General features: G+C 39.2%; 1 protein-coding gene across 1 annotated transcript in view; it reads right to left on the reverse strand.

Moving 5' to 3' along the window:
- The window catches only part of USH2A (usherin), a 605,447-nt gene that overhangs the window by 10,361 nt on the left and 577,018 nt on the right, over positions 1-18,068 (reverse strand). Inside the window, exons 64-66 of the mRNA XM_045536030.1 lie at positions 8,253-8,462; positions 6,155-6,393; positions 5,161-5,366 (exon numbers count right to left, since the gene is read on the reverse strand). Of these exons, the coding sequence (XP_045391986.1) occupies positions 5,161-5,366; positions 6,155-6,393; positions 8,253-8,462 (655 nt within the window). The remainder of the gene's footprint in view (positions 1-5,160; positions 5,367-6,154; positions 6,394-8,252; positions 8,463-18,068) is intronic.

Genomic DNA, 18,068 nt, shown 5'->3' on the forward strand with positions numbered 1-18,068 from the left:
TAAAACAAAAATCCTTAACTGGGGCTCATCTTCTAAATGAATAATTTTTGTAGAAATGAAGGAAGTGATAGCATATCATCTTGTCAAGTCAGAAGAGATTTATTTCATGAGATCTCATTTTCTCCAAAACAATCAATATATTTGTAAAAGCATTAAGATCCATGTATATACTAAATTGGCTTTAAAAAAAATAAAGGAGTGGGTGGTGGGAATAAACTGGATATAATTTTTTTTCTTTAAAAAATCCATCTGTTGCTGATGTTAGGAAATATAACAAAATAAGGAATAATTATGCTTTTGTAATCATAGGAGTCAACCATAAGACATATTTGAATCTTATATTTCAAAGACATTTTCTTAGAGTCATAACAAAAAATATTCTGCAAACACTAAAATGAGTTATCAAGCTATGTTTAAATTTCTATGCTTCTCTAACACCAATTCTAATATCACAATGGAATACACTATTGTATTTGTCCATGGCTTCGTTAATTCAATAGATTTCCACATTTCTCCTATCTCCTAACAGCACAAATAGAGAGAAGGTTTGTAAAGAGTAAGAAAATAGAAAGATAGGAGTCTTACTTGTCTTGTAGGATTTGGAGACCTTCCTGAAAAAAAAGAGTAAGCAACCAAAATAATCAGGAATAATGGGTTTATGTAACTTCCCCAAAGAAGACTGAGAAAATGGTAACAGCTACTGTGCTGCTTGCATTTGACATACTTTATCTCATTTAATCCTCCAAACAATCCTAGAAGGACTGGTTCCGATTTTTCAGGTAAGAAAACTAAGATTCAGAGAGGTCAAACATCCTGTCCAATGTCAATAGCTGGTGGGAGACGCAGGATCTGAACCCAGGCCTGCTTAAGGCTGCCAAAGCCCATGTTGCTTTCTTATAATCAGTACACATTCATTTACAGGAGCATAATTTACCAACGCTCTCTTCATGGGTGCTATCCAGTGGTGTGCCGAAGCTGGCTCATCCCAATTGTTAAATATTCAGGAATTCTGTGAGTTGGTTGCTAAATTCAGCCATTATTAAATATTAAATTTTTATATATAAACTTATATTACAGTGAAGGTAATACATATGCACAATCTATAAGTTTTTCATTATTTGACTACATTTTACTATTTTCTATGCACTCGAGGTTACTTATATCCCTTGATGGTGGAAATATTATATAACGATAAGCGACTACCCATCTCTTCCCAACTCGTTCAGTGCTGCATGTCGGTAAACTAGACATCAGTAATGGGAGGGCTATTTACACCATGGAAATTGGCAAGCACTTCGAATCCAGCCATTTCTCTCTCAAGAAGACCAGCTGTTAAACATTTACACCTCCCCTCTCTCTTCCACTGAAGGAGTAATTCAGGCTGAGGGGGCTGAATGTGTTGTTCTGTCTGTCCAGCCCCTTTGCTGAGTGTGTGTGCTCACATCTATATAAAACTCCAAATGCTATTTTTAAATTATCTTCTGGTTCGTATTCTCTGATCCACGTTTTCTTTCTCCCAGTGTGTGTAATGAGTTAAAAGTAGCATAAATGGTATTTAAAAACCCATATTCTAGCCAGTCATTTCTTGTATTTTCCCGTATCTGTGGATCCAGTAGTGGATTAAGGGAACCTTTTCTTTCTCGCAGTGCTAGTGTAGCTTTCAGCTGCTTCTCCAATGTGAAAGAACAGAAAGGAAGGAAATCTTAAATCTGCTCACTTTGTTCTTCTAGTATACGAGGAAAAAAAAAAGAATGTCTGCAAAGGCTAAGCCTCATAACTCAAAAGAGGATTGGTTATAACTTGCAAACCTCACATAGCTGTTTTCTGGCCTTCTGCCCAATACCCACAACAAAACCTGGAAAAACTAGCAAAATTGGCTGATGGATATATTGTGAAGGAGATTGCAAAATCAGACAGCGCGCATTAACAATCATTACATTTTGCTTTGATTATAGTATGGGTGACAAAGAATGCTGATTGAGCGGTGCCAACAATATATATGCAAAGTCTTAGGTGTACTCACTCCTTCATTAAGCCACGTTTATTGGGAACCTAAGACGTTGTGCCCTGTGCTGGGGATGGAAACTGAGGACCTGAGGACTAAAGGAGGCGCAGCTGCAAGGGGACAGATGCAAGCCCTGTTTGGGGCTGTCCAGGGTTGCTGGCGAGGAGAAGTCCCGAGGGAGATGTCTGTGAGGGGGCTGGGTGTGGGGGTTTAGGTTTCAAAACAGAGGGCTTGGGGAGGAGGCGACCACTGGGGGTCAGCCTCAAACCCCGGCCTTGGAGTAGCTGAACTCAACTGCAGAGGGAAGAGGGAAGGGGAAGGAACAGGAGGAATGCGGAGAGGAGGGAAGAGGCAGGGAGAGGAAGTTTAGGATTGAGACTTGACCTTGGTTCGTGGAGGATCAACCAACAAAGTTGACTAAAAATGAATATCCAAAGAGGTAGAAGGGAAACCAGGAGAAGCTTGTCATGAAAACTAGGGAAAACCACTTTCTAAAAAAGGATTGAAGGTTCAATTGCACAGAAAGCTCCTGTAAAGTCAACAAGGTGACTCCTGAAGAGAAATGCCTCCTCGATATATCAATGCGGAGGTCAAGGGCAAATTTTAGAAGAGATTTTCATCCAGTGGCAGGACGTTAAAGAGTAAGCGGGAAAGGAGACAATGGGCCAAGCGTGTGTAGACCAGCGTTCAGAAAAGCTTTGCTGTGAGGGAGAGGAGACTCCAGCAGTCACTGCAGGGGACACGGAGCTTGTTTGCTTTAACGTTAGAGAGACGGAAGCAGCTTTGAATCTACGTGTGACACACTGAAGATTAAGGAGGGAAAAGGAAGGATGTGATCTGTGGAGAAGGGGATGGTAGTGACAGCATGGGAGGCAGATTTATTTCAAACAGAGGCAGAACCACCCCCTCCTGGTCGCTGATGGAGACAGTGCACATGCAGGTGGGCTGTCTGGGGTGGGAAGGGGAGCAAGTGACTGACCTATGACTTCTCTTTTCCTGGTGAATTACAAGGCAAGAGTAGGCAGAGAATAAAGGGAGGAGGGTTGGCCAGGCTGTGGGCGTGCGGGGAGAAAGGGTGAGACGCAGTGGGAGGTTTCAGGAGGGTGGAGAAGGTTTGAAACCTTGACTGCAGAGAGCAGGAAGTGAACTGACCAGGGACACATGGCAGTACTGAGCGTACAGCTGAACAGTGACCCGGACTTCAGAGCATTAATTGTGCTTACTAGATGTGGAACTGGCCGAGCTACTTCAGGCTGCCCTTACTTGAGGGCCACCTCATGGAGTCACTGTCTGACCCCAGGAGCCTCCAAAGTCTATGTGAATGGCATCCTGGAATCGTAGTGCATAGTTCATAATCCTGCCTCAGTTTTCTCATCTGTACATTGGGAGAACGATAGTATTTATTTCACAGGTTTGTTGTAAGACTGTTTGTAAAATGCTTATTATACAGTGCCAGGAACAAAAAATCCTCTGTAAACGTGACCTCATACTAACATCCTGGCGTGTTGTTGCTCAGACACATTAAGGTCCTAATGTCAAATGATATTTAATGAATGCATAGTTCTTACTTTTCAAATTGGTATCATACTCAATGGCGGATAGAGTATTTTAGGAAAGATCATAACTTGATATAATCTTTCTGGAAAGCAAACATGAAATAAGTATCCAAAGCCTTAATATATTAAAGTATTTGATGCAGTAAATTCTATTTGTCAAAATGTAATTTAAGAAGATAATCAGACATTCAAACAAAGATTTGTTCACAGTGATTTTTCTCATCACAGCTATTGAAGGGAAATACCAAAAATAACTGATATGCCTACGAAACCAATTTATAGATGGAATATTACATAGCCATTAAATTTGGTGGCTAAAGAGTTTTTTTTAATGCTGTGGGAAATGCAAATTAAATAGTGTCAAGTATAAAAAGCAGACTATGAAATTCTAATTATAGTACGATCTCAGCCATATAGTAAAAAATATGCATTGAAAAGAGATGAAAGGAATTGATTATGCCAAAATATAAGTAGGGGTTGTCTCTGGGTGGGAGGATTATAAGCAGGACTGGCTTCCTGGGCACGTGGGCTGTGCACTCACACAGGCTCCTCATGTAGAAGAGTCCTGGGCTTAGTCTGATGCTCTGCTGTTGCTATCTTAAAATTCTTAACAATTTTTGAACAAAGGGCTCCATATTTTCATTTTCTACTCAGCCCCATAAATTATGTAGCTGGTTCTGATAAATATTTATTTTATTCTTAACACTTTTTGTGTTTGCTGTTTTTAAACAATAGAAGTATATACTTTATAAAATCTGAAGAGATGCTATAGTCATGCATCTCATAATGACATTTTGGTCAACAAAACCCCATGCACAATAGTGGTCCCATAAGATTATAATGAACTTCCCTGTCAGGTGTTCCACCTTTTATTTTTCTATGCTGCATTTTTACCATAACTTTTCTATGTTTTGATGTGTTTGAATACACAAACACTTGCCACTGTGTTACAGCGGCCTACGGTATTCAGTACAGTACCATGCTGGGCAGGTTTGTAGCCTAGGAGCCACAGGTGTGCAGTAGGCTACACCACCTAGGTTTGTGTAAGTGCACTCCATGATGTTCGCAAGACGATTGCCTAATGAGGCATTTCTGAGAACGTACCCTCAGCGTTAAGCGATGCATGACTGCATTTTATAGAAATGTTTGGAAGCCCCCAATTAATTAGTTGATCGCCCTTCTCTGAGCTCAATTGCTCCGTGGCTTTTTCTCAAAGAACCACGTCTCAATGCTTTCTCGAAATACTAGGGATTATGCCATATAACTTAAAAAAGAAAAGAAGTGGCAACATTTCTTTCAAAAATGGTCTACGGTGTTTGCTCATTTTCTTTCTTCCTATTCATTGTTTAACTTCCTCTGAATTGATTTTTACCCCACTGCGACATGAAAAATCTTCCTAAATTGGCCCTTGACTTCCATATTATTAAATCCAGAAGGCATTTTTCTCCAGTAGTCATCTTCATCGACGTTTCAGTAGCATTCAGTGTAATTGGACATTCAACTCAATCCTTTCAAAAAAGTGGTTTCCCCTAGATTTTTCAGGACAAGCCTCTCCTGACTACCCTCCTGCCTCTTACCGTAGCAGCCACTTGTACTCACATTCCCTCTGGGTGCTGAAGCTGATCCATCCAGAAGCTGTGCTGCCCACCTCGTTGTGGGCCACCACTCTCAGCTCGTAGGTGGTGTAAGGCTGGAGACCCCCAAGGCCGGCTCTCTTTCCTGGCCCCGTGTACTTTGTCTCTGTTTGGCTGGGAGTGCAGGGCAGGGCTGACACAGAACAAGCCACGTGGAGTTGGAGCTCGTAGCTAAAACGAGAATGAATACGCAGAGTGAAGACAAGCAATGGAATTAGCTTAACGCTCTCTTTAAAAACTGGATCTATTTCATGAGAAGACATTTTGTTTCCACCAAACTATAAACTCTTTAAAATTTCCATTTGCAGGGAACTGCTCCCAGAAACACTTTAGTTAATGCTGTTGGAAATGAGCAGCAGATGTAACCAGAGAAATGACAAGAAAAGTCACCATCTATACACACACCACTGTTGACTCAGCAACTAGTAATCCTTGCTGGTATAGATAAGATAATTTCTCTCTTTGAAGAGGTGAGTGATAGATTGTTCTCTGTCTAGAATAAAGAAAATCTTTTTTCTGCCAGATGATTTTGGGTAAAGTAACTTCTTTGTTCTTTCCAACAGTGGTTCACTACAACTTTTTAAATTATGTTAAATAATTGAAACATAATTATTTATGTTTAGGGCAATTCTGGTTTAACTATGAATTTCTGATGTTCCAGCCAAGGCCTATAGAATGAATGATTCCAGAGAACCCTGAGGAACATATTCTTTCAATGAATACAAAGACATCGCTTTGTCTTTTTTTATGTGATGATTATGTTGTTTACCTTTCCATCATTAGTTGATTTTATGATTTAAGTGCTTTGTAGGTGGCATTACCACGCTAATCAATTTATCTGTCTATTTTGCTATAGATATCTATTCAATAAGGCAGTCCTCCTTGGGAAGTGCTGGGTAGTTATATGTCTGTGTGCATGCCTTATCCTAGTTTATTCATCCTTCTACCTGCACCATTACCTTTGAATGACACCATTGGGGAACAGGGGGGCACTCCACTGGAAGGAGGCCGTCCTCGAGGACAGTGCCTGGATCTGTGGTGAGGACAGTCCTGAGGGTGGAGCCGGATGAGTTCTCAGCTCAGCCGTTGGCCCCTTCCTGCAACAGTTGAAGCAGGTGCAGGCCTCGACCCCAATGGAGTAGGTAGTGAAGGGTCGTAGGCCATGAAGAGTTTGCTGGGTGGCCATGCCTTCGGACAGCTGGAGGGAGAGAGAGGACTAGATGAGATAGTGTCACAGATCAAAGGCAATTGGTAAATGTTATCAAGAACCCCACCTCATATGAATAGAGCCCCATGCTAGGCACTCTGGGAGATGCAACATGGCCTTTAGCATAGCGTTTATCCTCAAGAAATTAGCAATCCAGTCAGAGAGGCATGACTCCATAGTCGAAACATAGCTGAATAACATAACAGTTAAATAGCTAACATAGGAAGGGATACAGAAAGTGACGTTTGAGATAGGACAGAAATCACTAGGCATAATATCATACATGATCTCATCTTACAAAGGTATTAGAAAATGGCCTAGAACGCAAAATATCAATCCAATTCTTTGACCCTCAGAAGATGCTTTTTCAAAAAAAATATCTGTATTTGAGTTACATTTCTAGCAAACATTCACCACGGTCCATATTCTGCCACAGTTACTTGCATTTAATTTCTGGGTCAAAGATGCCCTCAGATTTATATTAGAGTCAGTACAGGTATATTTAAAAGCTTGAAAGTCCATCTCCTTCCTCAGAGGATGTTGGGTTTTACAAAACATCATAGCCTTCTCTCAATCATCTTTGTCAAAATATAAACTTTTGGGTTTATTTGGAGCAAACTTTTGACCGCAGCGTGGTTTTATTAAGTACTCTCGGAACCAGAAGAGTTCAGAAACTGGAAATTAATTTTCACATTGACATAAGTAATGCATAATTAAGAAGAGCTATCTGTTATTTTAAAAAAAGTGCCTACAATGCACTCCAAATATAAATTATTTTAGTTTATTAATGTTATCATTTTATAAGCATGGATAATCAAGGGTTGATTGTATTTACATCATCTATATTTATTGAATAGGGAGCCCTGTGGAAAATATGCTAATATCCCTTTAACATTCCGTCGGAGCCTTTCTTGTGTGTAAGTTACCTTCTGAGTTGTGTTTCAGTACCTGGCACTCTGGCCTCAAGAGGATTTCTCCACAGTTGCCCAAATTGCTCCCTAAGTTGGTCTAAATAATTTATAATGTAATACCAGGATCTGAACAATCTCTATTTGAGGATTGCATGAACAAAGCATTATAATCTCCACTTATTCATGAGACAAGTGAAAGTGACATGAGCTGTACCACAGAGACAAGAGACTTCATCCTGCTGGCTGCTGGTCTCTTCTTTTCAATAGTGTAGAAACTGGTCTCCTTGATTCCTAACATCCCTTCCAGCAAGCGGCTTGGCTAACACGCAGTGTGAGAGCTGATTTTCCCGAACAAGCTCTCCTGTCTCCCCCCGGGCCCCAATGTGTTAATAAACAGACAGTGGAGCCAGGGCTGCTCTGGCGGAGCTGTTCTGCTTTCTATTCCAAAGAGCTAGAACTTCCTGGAATTCACCAGAAGAAAGACTGCGTTTTCAACGTGTTATGGTGGGACTATGCATGTCAAAATGGGGATTCTGAGGATACTCTTTGCTCTATTGTGTCTTTTCCTATTAACATTTACAACACCAACAACGACCATTTGTTGACCCCTTCTTATAAACCACCATCCTGTTAAGTGTTTGACCTATGTTTTCTCATTAAATGAAACCAATTTAATTTGATTTCTCTAAAGTCTTAGGTTTCTTGCATCTGTAGAGTCTTTAATACCACCTTCAGCATTTCTCTCCTTGAGCGTTTACATATTTTCTATGTTTCCTAACAGCATACTTTTTCTTCTTGGAGAGATTTTGGTACTAAGTTCACGGGAGGGCAATGGAGAACAGAAGGATAAGAAAGAAGAATCGGGAAGAAAAAGCCAGGGCACCACAGTAATGATTTTGTAAAAATTAACCAGTCCTGGATTTTCACCCTGCTGCTCACCACGGTCTTGGCCCCGCTGGCATTGCTGGAGAACAACCTGTAGAGACTGACGATTCCATTGGGCTTCTCGGGGGCGCTGATGTTGACGACTGCTTGGGTAGAAGACACCGCATGGAACTTGGGGGCTCCGAGACCTTCTGGCGGGGCTGGCCCCGTTCTACACCACGCCCAGCGACTGGGGGCTTTTCCTGCAGAATTCACTGCCCAGACCTCCAAAGAGAAATCGACAAGACCGGTCAAAACCAAAGTACCCTCAGGGTGAAAAAAAAAAAAACAAAAACAACACTGGCAACCAAAGGCATCTCAACACAACAGAAGGAGACAAACTTTGATCTTGCAACTTCATAACCCCACAGGAGAGCAGGCTCTTCCTCTTTTATTTATAGTTTTTATTTTATGCCTTTTGCCTTTGACCCTGGGAACACAAAACGGGCTGTTTAGGATTTCAGAACGCAGTGGGGTTGATTTAAGCCTAATGAAAAAAACTGCTCATCTCTGTGTGCGAAGTGGAGTGATTTTGTCAGCTTCTGCAAACCGGATGGATCTGCAGACTACGTAAAACTCAGCAATTCTTAAACACTGTCCCCACCAAATCTGCATGAAAATTAAATTTCCTTTCACCAAGGAGGGAATAAACATATGGAAGGAGGTATAATCTTATTTATCAAGAACCATTTGTATAATTAAACACGAATATCCTAAAAGGTTGCCTTAGGTCGTCATTTGCATGAGTAAGTAATTTGTAGAATGTCAGGTACAATAGACAGAGTAGATGGATGTGTGAGTGTATAGGGTTAAATTAGGCCCAATAATAGCCAACTACACAGTGATCAATCAGAATGATAGATCTAAATGGCAATACAAGAAGACTGTCTGCATGCTTAGGAGTATTCCTTAGTAAGCTTTCATGGGAAAGTCTAACTTCAGGAAATTTTTTCCTCATTGAGTGTCTTCAACACTACATATTTTAAAAAAATTTACCCCTGAGCTTTTAAAGACAAGTCTGGAAAACTTATTTAATTCTACAGTACACACATCGCAGGTATGTGGTGTTAAAAACACATGCAGAATGTTCAAAATATGAGATACGTAGGAAAAAACTGTCAGAGAATAGTTTGTAGTGAGAATTTTGTTTTGTTTGTTTTGTTTCACATGAATAATATCTCCAGGAGATGAAACATTAGAGAGATTTTCAGTAGTTAGGGCAACTCCTACCAGTGTTTCGAGACTTTTTCTTTTTTCTTCGGCAGATTCCTTTGTAAAAGTAAAATTTCTGAGGTTGAATTGTTTTGGGGCTGCTGTCAAATGCAAATCTCCAGCCCCTTGCTGATAGGATCGCCAGGAGCCTCATTTTTTAAAAGAGACAAATAACCTACATACATAGATAAACCCGCTCTTTTTTAGAGCTCAGATAGATACATACTCTCATCATTTGCATAATAATCATTCACACTTGTATAAACTCTACATTTTACAAAGCACTGTAACTACTTATATTAGCTTGCTTATTACTTACACTGCCAACCTTGGAAGTTGACTGGAGAAGGTATTATTAGCTCCCTTTTAAAGGTGAGGAAATTGAGGCTCAGAAAATGTCACTATCGTGTTCAAGGTGACAGAAGTTACAAGGGCTGAAACTGGAATTCTGCTCTCCAGTGTGCTTTCCAATAAACGAGTGTTTTTGATTCTGTATGCCATCCACAGGCACACATAAGATACTCAGGATCACATAAATTAAATGATATGGACATAGACAAATGCCTGCAGTTCCGGATTAGGTAAGGTCTCTTAACTTGCAAGAACAGATGACACGTGCAAGTTGTCTCAGTCTTTAGGGTAGGGAGGGTAGGTGAAGGAGGTTACTGACAAAGAGGTCGGAGGGGTCCCCAGCTCCTCAGTCTGCTCCAGAACAACCTCTTCCACTGCAAATATCTTTCCGGGTGGTGGTGGGGAGGACACCTATTGTTACACAATGAGTGACAAGATTTGAAAAATCAGTGTTCTTGGGAAAGGGATGCAAAATAAGGTGCAAATATTAGTATCAATTTTTTTCTTCCAAGAGTGGGATTTTGGTTGGTAATTTAAGGGCATGTAGAATTTTAATCGGGGCTATAATGGATGGGGAAGAAAATGAGGAAGAAAGTGCAACTAGCTATAATAAAAGAAAAATCCAACAAGTTGCCAATTACTGAACACCAGTAGGAGATAGCAGTAGTGCAGGCATTTAGTGTTAAAATGTCATAAAATAAGTATAAGTCATAGTAAATACTCAGCACAGTTCTGGCTCTGGGTTATGAACATTAACTTTTCTTTCATTTTCAATGTAAATATAGAACCATAAATACTCTTAAAGCTATTGAATGGTGGTGTTGTAGGTAGTACTAAACCTCATGCCTTCCTATGTTGCATGAGCTTTTATAGGTGGAGTCTCGTTTTTTAAAATATAATTTAATCCATGGTATTTTAAAACACTTGGGCTCTTTAATATTATTGTGTTTTGCTATATTTCTTTATATATATTTCTTTGGAAATATTGTCTTCTAAAAACTAGACAATACAAAATTTCCCATCACTAACTGGGAACGTATGTAGGATCTTTTGTCTTTGACAGGAGTCCTTTATAATACATTACTCTTTTTCTTAGACTTTCTTTTTAGTATTCAATCAATTTGAGATCAAAATAGCATTCATATAAATCAACATGCTTATGCAAAGCAGGATCAGCCTATTTACATGAGCTGCTATGAAAATGAAAACAGTCAAAATGAAGAGAAAGCTGAGATAATGAAGCATTATGAATTTCACAAAACTTGTACCACAAGGCAGTGTGTCTCTGTGATATCAAACCACCAGAAGCAAAGGAAAACAGACCCTGTGAATAAGATTCTTTCCTTTGTGTCTTTCTGTCTCTCTATCTTTGTTTCTGTTGAGGTAAAAAAGTCCTTTACCCAAAATATCAATGTGGATTTTTGTCTATGCTCAGCTAAACAAGACATAAAAGAACTGGTTAGTGCAGAGTTCAAAATAAAAATAATAATAGCTTATGCTTGTGATTTCTACTGACAAACAGTGCCCCAAGATTTGGATCTGTCTTTACAGGGTGAAGGTAAGCAGCCGCAGAAATCTTGCAGGGGAAATTTTGAGCAATATGTTTTGATCTTTCAGTTTTAATGAACCAATTTAAAAATCAAGAAATGGAGTATCTTGTGAACAGATACAGAGTTGCCCACTTTATATCTATCTATCTAATCTACCTACCTACCTACCTTTTACTTAACTGACAAGCCACTCCATCTGGTTTGTATCCCAAGATTCTCACATGATCATTTGGTACATAAGCATAGTATGTAGGCTTCTTATAGAAAGAAAGGGTCATCACTGGGGTAGAAAAAGAAGTAAGACTTATGAAGTCCATGGCCAAGGCGGGGGGGAAAGTAAGGATACTCTTCATCTTTGACTTACTCAGAATATCTTTATACCTACAGCATCTAAACTGAACATACTTATTCTTTTATAATAAAAAAATGAAAGATGATTAAAGTTGCCACGGAAACACTTATATTATTTGGGTTTGGCGACCACTTGTGCATGTGTATGAGTGTGTACGCACACAATTACGACTGTAAGGGTTAGGAACTGGCCAATGAAGAGCTGTTAAAAACGAGAACAAGTTAGGACTGATCAAGTTGGGTTGTTTTCTTCTTTAAGGTTTCTACTATAATCATAGAGAGTGCAAGATGTTACCAGAAAACATAGATGAACTACTTTTAATAAGTATAAAATAACTAAAATTGTTTAACCACAAATTATGTAATTGACTAGCAAAATCGTAGATTAATATGTCAATTTTCAATGGGATTTGTTTTCAATGTAATACGTACTTTAATCTAACTAGTGACTATTTCTGTCTTTATACTTGTCTGGAAAAAAATTGAAATTGTTCCTTTATTTACTTTCTCTCCCAAAGGACTAATTACTGTATTTTGCCTTAAAAAATTTTAATTACGAGAAGTATCAACATCTGCCACTAAGCTGCCATAATCACAGTGCTGTGAACACAATGAATTTAATCAATTGTCCCCTTTTGAAAACTGCCTCTTGAAGATCTTTTTTGAGGGCAGTCTTTGTCAAAATATGTTCCTTAGCCATGATCGTCAAAGTCATTTTGGGTACCTGGATCAGAATTTCTGGTGAGAAGAACTTGGAGCCTGCCTTTTCAACGTATTTCCATGTGGTTCTTGTGCCCAATGTTGTTTGAGAAATAGGAAGGGCTATTCTTTGTAGAACCAGGTACAAAATCTAGGCACTATGCATTTTCCATTTCTATTCACGTTATGTCTATTTATAATTATACTTGCCTTGCCTTTGTCATTACCTTCAGTCATTCAGATAAACACAAACTGTATCTCTTTGAGTATGTTACAGTTACAATAATCATCATAGAGTTAACTGTTGTGTTTTTCACAGTTCCAAACAGAACCAGATTCACTAACTTTGTGAAACCATCACTTGCCTCCTAGTTTTCACTTCAGGTGTAAATTTCTTGAAGGCTTGATATTTCTGAAACTTGCTGGGTCTATTTTTTCCTTACAGCCCAGATGAACATTATTTTAAATGCTCCCAATTCCTCTCAACCCAACATTTCTCCTTCTAATTTTATTCTAGGAGGAAAGTAAGAATTTGTGAACAGAAGCATTGTAGTAATTGTTGAAAAGAGAAAGAGAAGGGACCCCCACTCTGCAGAGGATGGGAGAAGGGGAGATGTAGAGGGAGTTATTCCAGAGTGTTGGCCCTTGGTATTGTTACCTTAACGTGCTAGTTATTCTTGAACATAATTCCCACCCTTAACTGCAAAGTGGTTTTCACTTTCATAATTTCTCTCACTCAATGGCTCCTCTTTTTCTGAAATAAGCTTCCTTAGGACTGTTACTTTCCAAGTATAGTCTTAAAGTGCAATTGTTAAGGTATTTATCAAGGGGATTCTTGATGTGTTTTTTCCTTTAAGAAAAACTTCTTAATTGTAAAAATATTTTATGACTCTTTTGGCTGAGGAAATGCTACGCATCTTGTTAAAACAAGGGAATATACTTTATGATGTTCTACATAGTGTCAATGTCCAGCTGATGTTTATGTGGCTTTGCACTTGCTATCATTTTCCATATAAAAATAGAATACAGGAATAACCAAATTCAACCAGTGATCTTTTACAAAAACTGAATCTGTTGACTCCTAATGTATGTGATGGTGACTGTCCTTGTCCTGAGAGCAGTTTGAGATTTTGCTCTTTATCTAGGCTGTTTATTACGTATAAGTGTTAACTCTCAGAGGATTAAGAGATAGAGGGATTTCTGAGCTCTCTGCAACATATGATGTTCTATAATGTGTTTCTTTGTGGAATAATGATCAGTTTTGATTAAAAAAAGCATTTCAACAATTCTGAGGGCAAATTTATACCAAGCAGCACTGAGGAGACGAACATCATTGTTTATAAAAACTGGAGAATGTGAACATGTTTCTGTGACAATTCACATCAGAAATAAGCAAAAGTCCAACGTGAATAGCCATACCAGTAATTAATGAGTAAACAGGTTGCATGTTAACAGGCAAACAATTAAATTATTTGTTTCCTAGGGGCATGTAATGAGATTGTTATCACATTCCCATGAGAGGGACAAATAGATATTAAAAAGGTCCTTCCAATACCTGTATTGGCTGAGGCCAACAGCTAATTCAATAGATTCGATCAAAATCACTACTTCTTTCACTGCTCCTGATTTATGACTTTGGCTGTAGTTAGTCATCACTCATTGCAGTTTGCTCTCCTGTGCTCATAAATTATGCCTCATAAATAAAAAGATACAATCAAGGAAATCATATCAATTCATCTACAACCTTGGAGTATATTTTCCCATGACGCTCACGCTAATGCCTTCTTAAAGGGTAGCTTGTCGTAGGTTTTGAATATGTTGGAACAGCAATATGCCAAAATAGGCTTTGCCACAACTGTGGTTAAAAAGACTCATGGCTAAAAAGAGAAGACAATAAATCTGACATTACATGATTACAAGATTATTCTATTTCATGTGCAGCCCTACAGGCTCTAGTCATAAAAGAATAACTTGCTGAAAAGCTCTATGCAGTTATCTATTTAACTATCTACCTATCTGATTTTCTTTCATCATCAAATGAACGGTTTTCAGCATCCCTGTTTGCATGGTACTTTGCTGGATACATTATAGACACACTTTTACAGACACGGTGCCTGTATTCTAGGTTTCTTTCATCTACAACACTTTGGATCAGGCAAGACGGAACACGATTTTAATTGAATTCTGGGACCCAGGGGAAGACGGGTACAGTAGGACGTTGTCTTCCCTTCTACTGGCACTTTTGAAATTCAGAGATGTGAAGCTACTGAAGAAATTACAAGACATTTCCTTTGCTAGAAATGGGTGTATTGTGTCACTACTGCTTAGCATACTGCCTTGTCTTTGGAGTCACTCAATAAATATGACTATGGCTCTCTTCTAATATCTGAGGAAGGGAAAAGTAGCCTAAATATTAGTGGGAAATATTAAAATTGCCTTAATTCACTTTTAATAATAATAGTAATAATGAAAATTTGGAATTTATCACATGCTACTTTTTATTGGTCATATCTGCTCTCTCTAAAAGGAAACAGGAACCCACCCAGCTCCACCTGGCTTTCTTGGAGGATACACAAAAGTAGTTATTGGGTTTTTGAGCACTTACTCTTTTATAAGTATATTATATGTACTAATTTCATACTCCCAACAATCCTATATGGTTGGCATTATTATCTCCACTTTACACATGAGAAAACTGAGGAATGGAAAAGTTTATGCAACTTGGTAAGTGGGAAGGCTGGTCTTCCAATACATGTATGTATTCTGATGTAAAAGTCCAAACTCTTTACACCTTTCTATAGAAGGTCATTGAAGAAAGGCCTGGACATACCTTCCAAGTGTCGGGTTGCTTCTCTGGGCCTGTCATAGAGCCCTGATGGTCTGGCTTTATCTGCAGAGGGCAGTCCCAAAGTGAGAAGCTGGAAATTATCACAAACATGGTGGCCTTCATTCCTGCTGCCACCTACCATGCTTTGAACAATAGCGAATGTCACACAGAAGCAAGTACTACTCACATATTTTCCACACCGCTCAAACCATATGCAAATGTGCTTAAATTCCATTATGTTCACTAAAATAATAGCTATACCCTAACAGATATAGTATTTCAAATACATACTTTCTCCACAATAAGTTGTTGGAGGAAACTAAGATCACAATCACCAATTATGATTAACATTTCCAGGAATGATAGGTAGTAAACTAGGTAAGAATATTTGTCATCCATGAATTCAACAGATATCGACTGAGTCATTTGTATGTGCCAGACACTGTGCCATGAGCTGGAGATACACCTTGTTTTTTTCTCTTATTGTCACTGGGGCTAGAGTGCAGTGGTTCAATCAGGGGATCCTCCTGCCTCAGCCTCCCAACTAGCTAGGACTATAGGCACGTGCCATCATGCGATAACTTGCCAAGTCATTCAGATTCCTGATTATGCAGAAGAAATAACACCACCTACCTCATAGGACTATTCTGAGACTTACATGAAATAATGTTTCTATAAATTTCTGTGGAATGGGGTTGGGAGACAAATACATTATAATATAAATACATTTATAAATATTTCATCAAGATTTTGAAAGCCCCAGAACTGTATACAAATACAATTTGGAGGCAACCATGGGGTAGAATTGAAGAGTACAGTCTTTAGAATCTTCATCTAGGTTCATATTTCAGTCCTTCAATTTACCAACTCTACATCCTTGGATATGTTACCTCATTTTTCAATGTTTCAGATTTCTTACCTGTAAAATGGTGTCAGTAATAATATTTATCTCAAATAACTTTTATGAGATTAAATTAGGTAATGCACATAAAGTTCTTAGCACAGTCCTCAGCACCAAGCAAACACGAAATAAATAATAGTGATTATTATTACATTTGTGTGCAAATACAGGAGAGAGTGACTGGACAGTTTGGGAGAGCTAGTGGGGCTAGACAGCAATGTGGATCAATCACAGATTTGAAAACCCTCTACAACATTCCGAGGTTCGCTCACATCTCTCTCTGTGTCCTTCTATCAGGTACTTCTTTACTCTAGAGCTTTGAGGGTTAGAATAAATAAAAGCCTGGCTTTCAGAAATATTGCTCCTACACTGAAACTTTTTCAATGGATGGCATTCTCTACTCTGCCTTATTAATTAAAATTTCTCAAAACAACAACAACAAAAAACTACCTAGGCATGAGCAAAAGAAAAGATTGGAGCAATTCAATGGATTCTTCAGAGAAAAAAGTTTACTTCTGGTTTCCATTACAAACATGCCTATAGGCATCAAGGGGAGAACTGTACAGTTTCCTGGATGCTTATAGGCATCTTAGTAACGATCAAATCCATCAACAGATAGATAAATCAATGCACAAGAAGTCTCAACCATCTTCTCAAACATTTCAATTGAAGGCATCCGATTTACTTAAATGTGCTAACGTTTTTGTTTTCACCTGTAGATTTGACCGTTTCCTATCTCCCAAGACATTTGCTTAGAATTTAATAGTAATATACCATTGGTTCAAGTACTTAAGGGCAATCCTACTTAAGTCTTCGGATTTACGTAGGGTTTAGCAATAATCATGGAGTGGCAAGGCAAAGCTTACCAGCTCATCTTCTAGGCCAGAAAGGATTCTCCTGGGGAAGGCGACACCACGTATTGGGTGAGTAGAAGCACCAATCCGAGGTTTGGGGGAAGCTGGGTTTTCTCTAGATCCATTCTCTGCCCTTCTCTGGTCTGCTCTGGTCTTCTGTGGATTGCCTCGCCTGCGGTCTTTTCTCCTCCAGCTTCTTTCCAGTTGGGTTTGATGGAAGCGAGGAGAGAGCTCACGTTCTTTCTTCCTCCTGCTCCCTCTCCTTGGCACCAGGGTGTGACAAGGCTGCCTTCCCTCTCCACGGCCCCGCTTCTTTCCTTACCCCCGCAGGTCTAGACGGTAATAGCTTCTGGCTATCGCTACTCCTTGGGTTCTTCCACATTCCTTATTGATTCTCTTAATTCTGCCCACACCTCCATAAATAGTCTCCTCATTAAAGTCTCTCCGAATACCCTGTTTCTGAGTGTCCCATCTGTTCCCTGCTGAGATCCTGATGGATACAGGTGAGAACATTTTGAATGTTACACAGGTACTGACAACAGTGGGTGGGCTGAGAGAGGCATTTGATCACAAGGATGGAGATTGGGAGAGCTTATTTATTTATTTTTGTAAGACTGAAGAAACAGAGAAATAGTGCCTCCTCATGTCTCTACGGAAAGATTTCAGTCAAGTAGCTCTTTAATAACAAGGTGCCACCCACACTGCCCAAAACCATCTGGCCAGGGAGTAGAATGGCCATGAGAGTCTGGTGTGGAGATAGTGCTGTCCCTGAAGGGAAGGAGGCTTCTTCTCCCTCCCGGGGTCTGTTCTACCGTCACTCAGACCTAGCCAACATCTATGTTCAGAGCTATATCTCTATGGATACATTATTCATGCGTGTGTTTCTTGGTCTCATCAACTGCACTTTAAGTCCCTGAGGGGTAGAGTCCATGGTTTTAAGCCTCCTGCCTCAATCCTAGTAGTAACTAGGTATATACTTTGAACATGGCAGGTGTCTAATAATGATAGGTCATTAAATATTCAACTTACAGGATAAACGAAAATAAGTACAACATGTCTCATCCTTTCGTGGATGCTTTTCACAGG

Source organism: Lemur catta, chromosome 23 (assembly GCF_020740605.2).
Source record: "Lemur catta isolate mLemCat1 chromosome 23, mLemCat1.pri, whole genome shotgun sequence".
NCBI classification, from domain to species: domain Eukaryota; kingdom Metazoa; phylum Chordata; class Mammalia; order Primates; family Lemuridae; genus Lemur; species Lemur catta.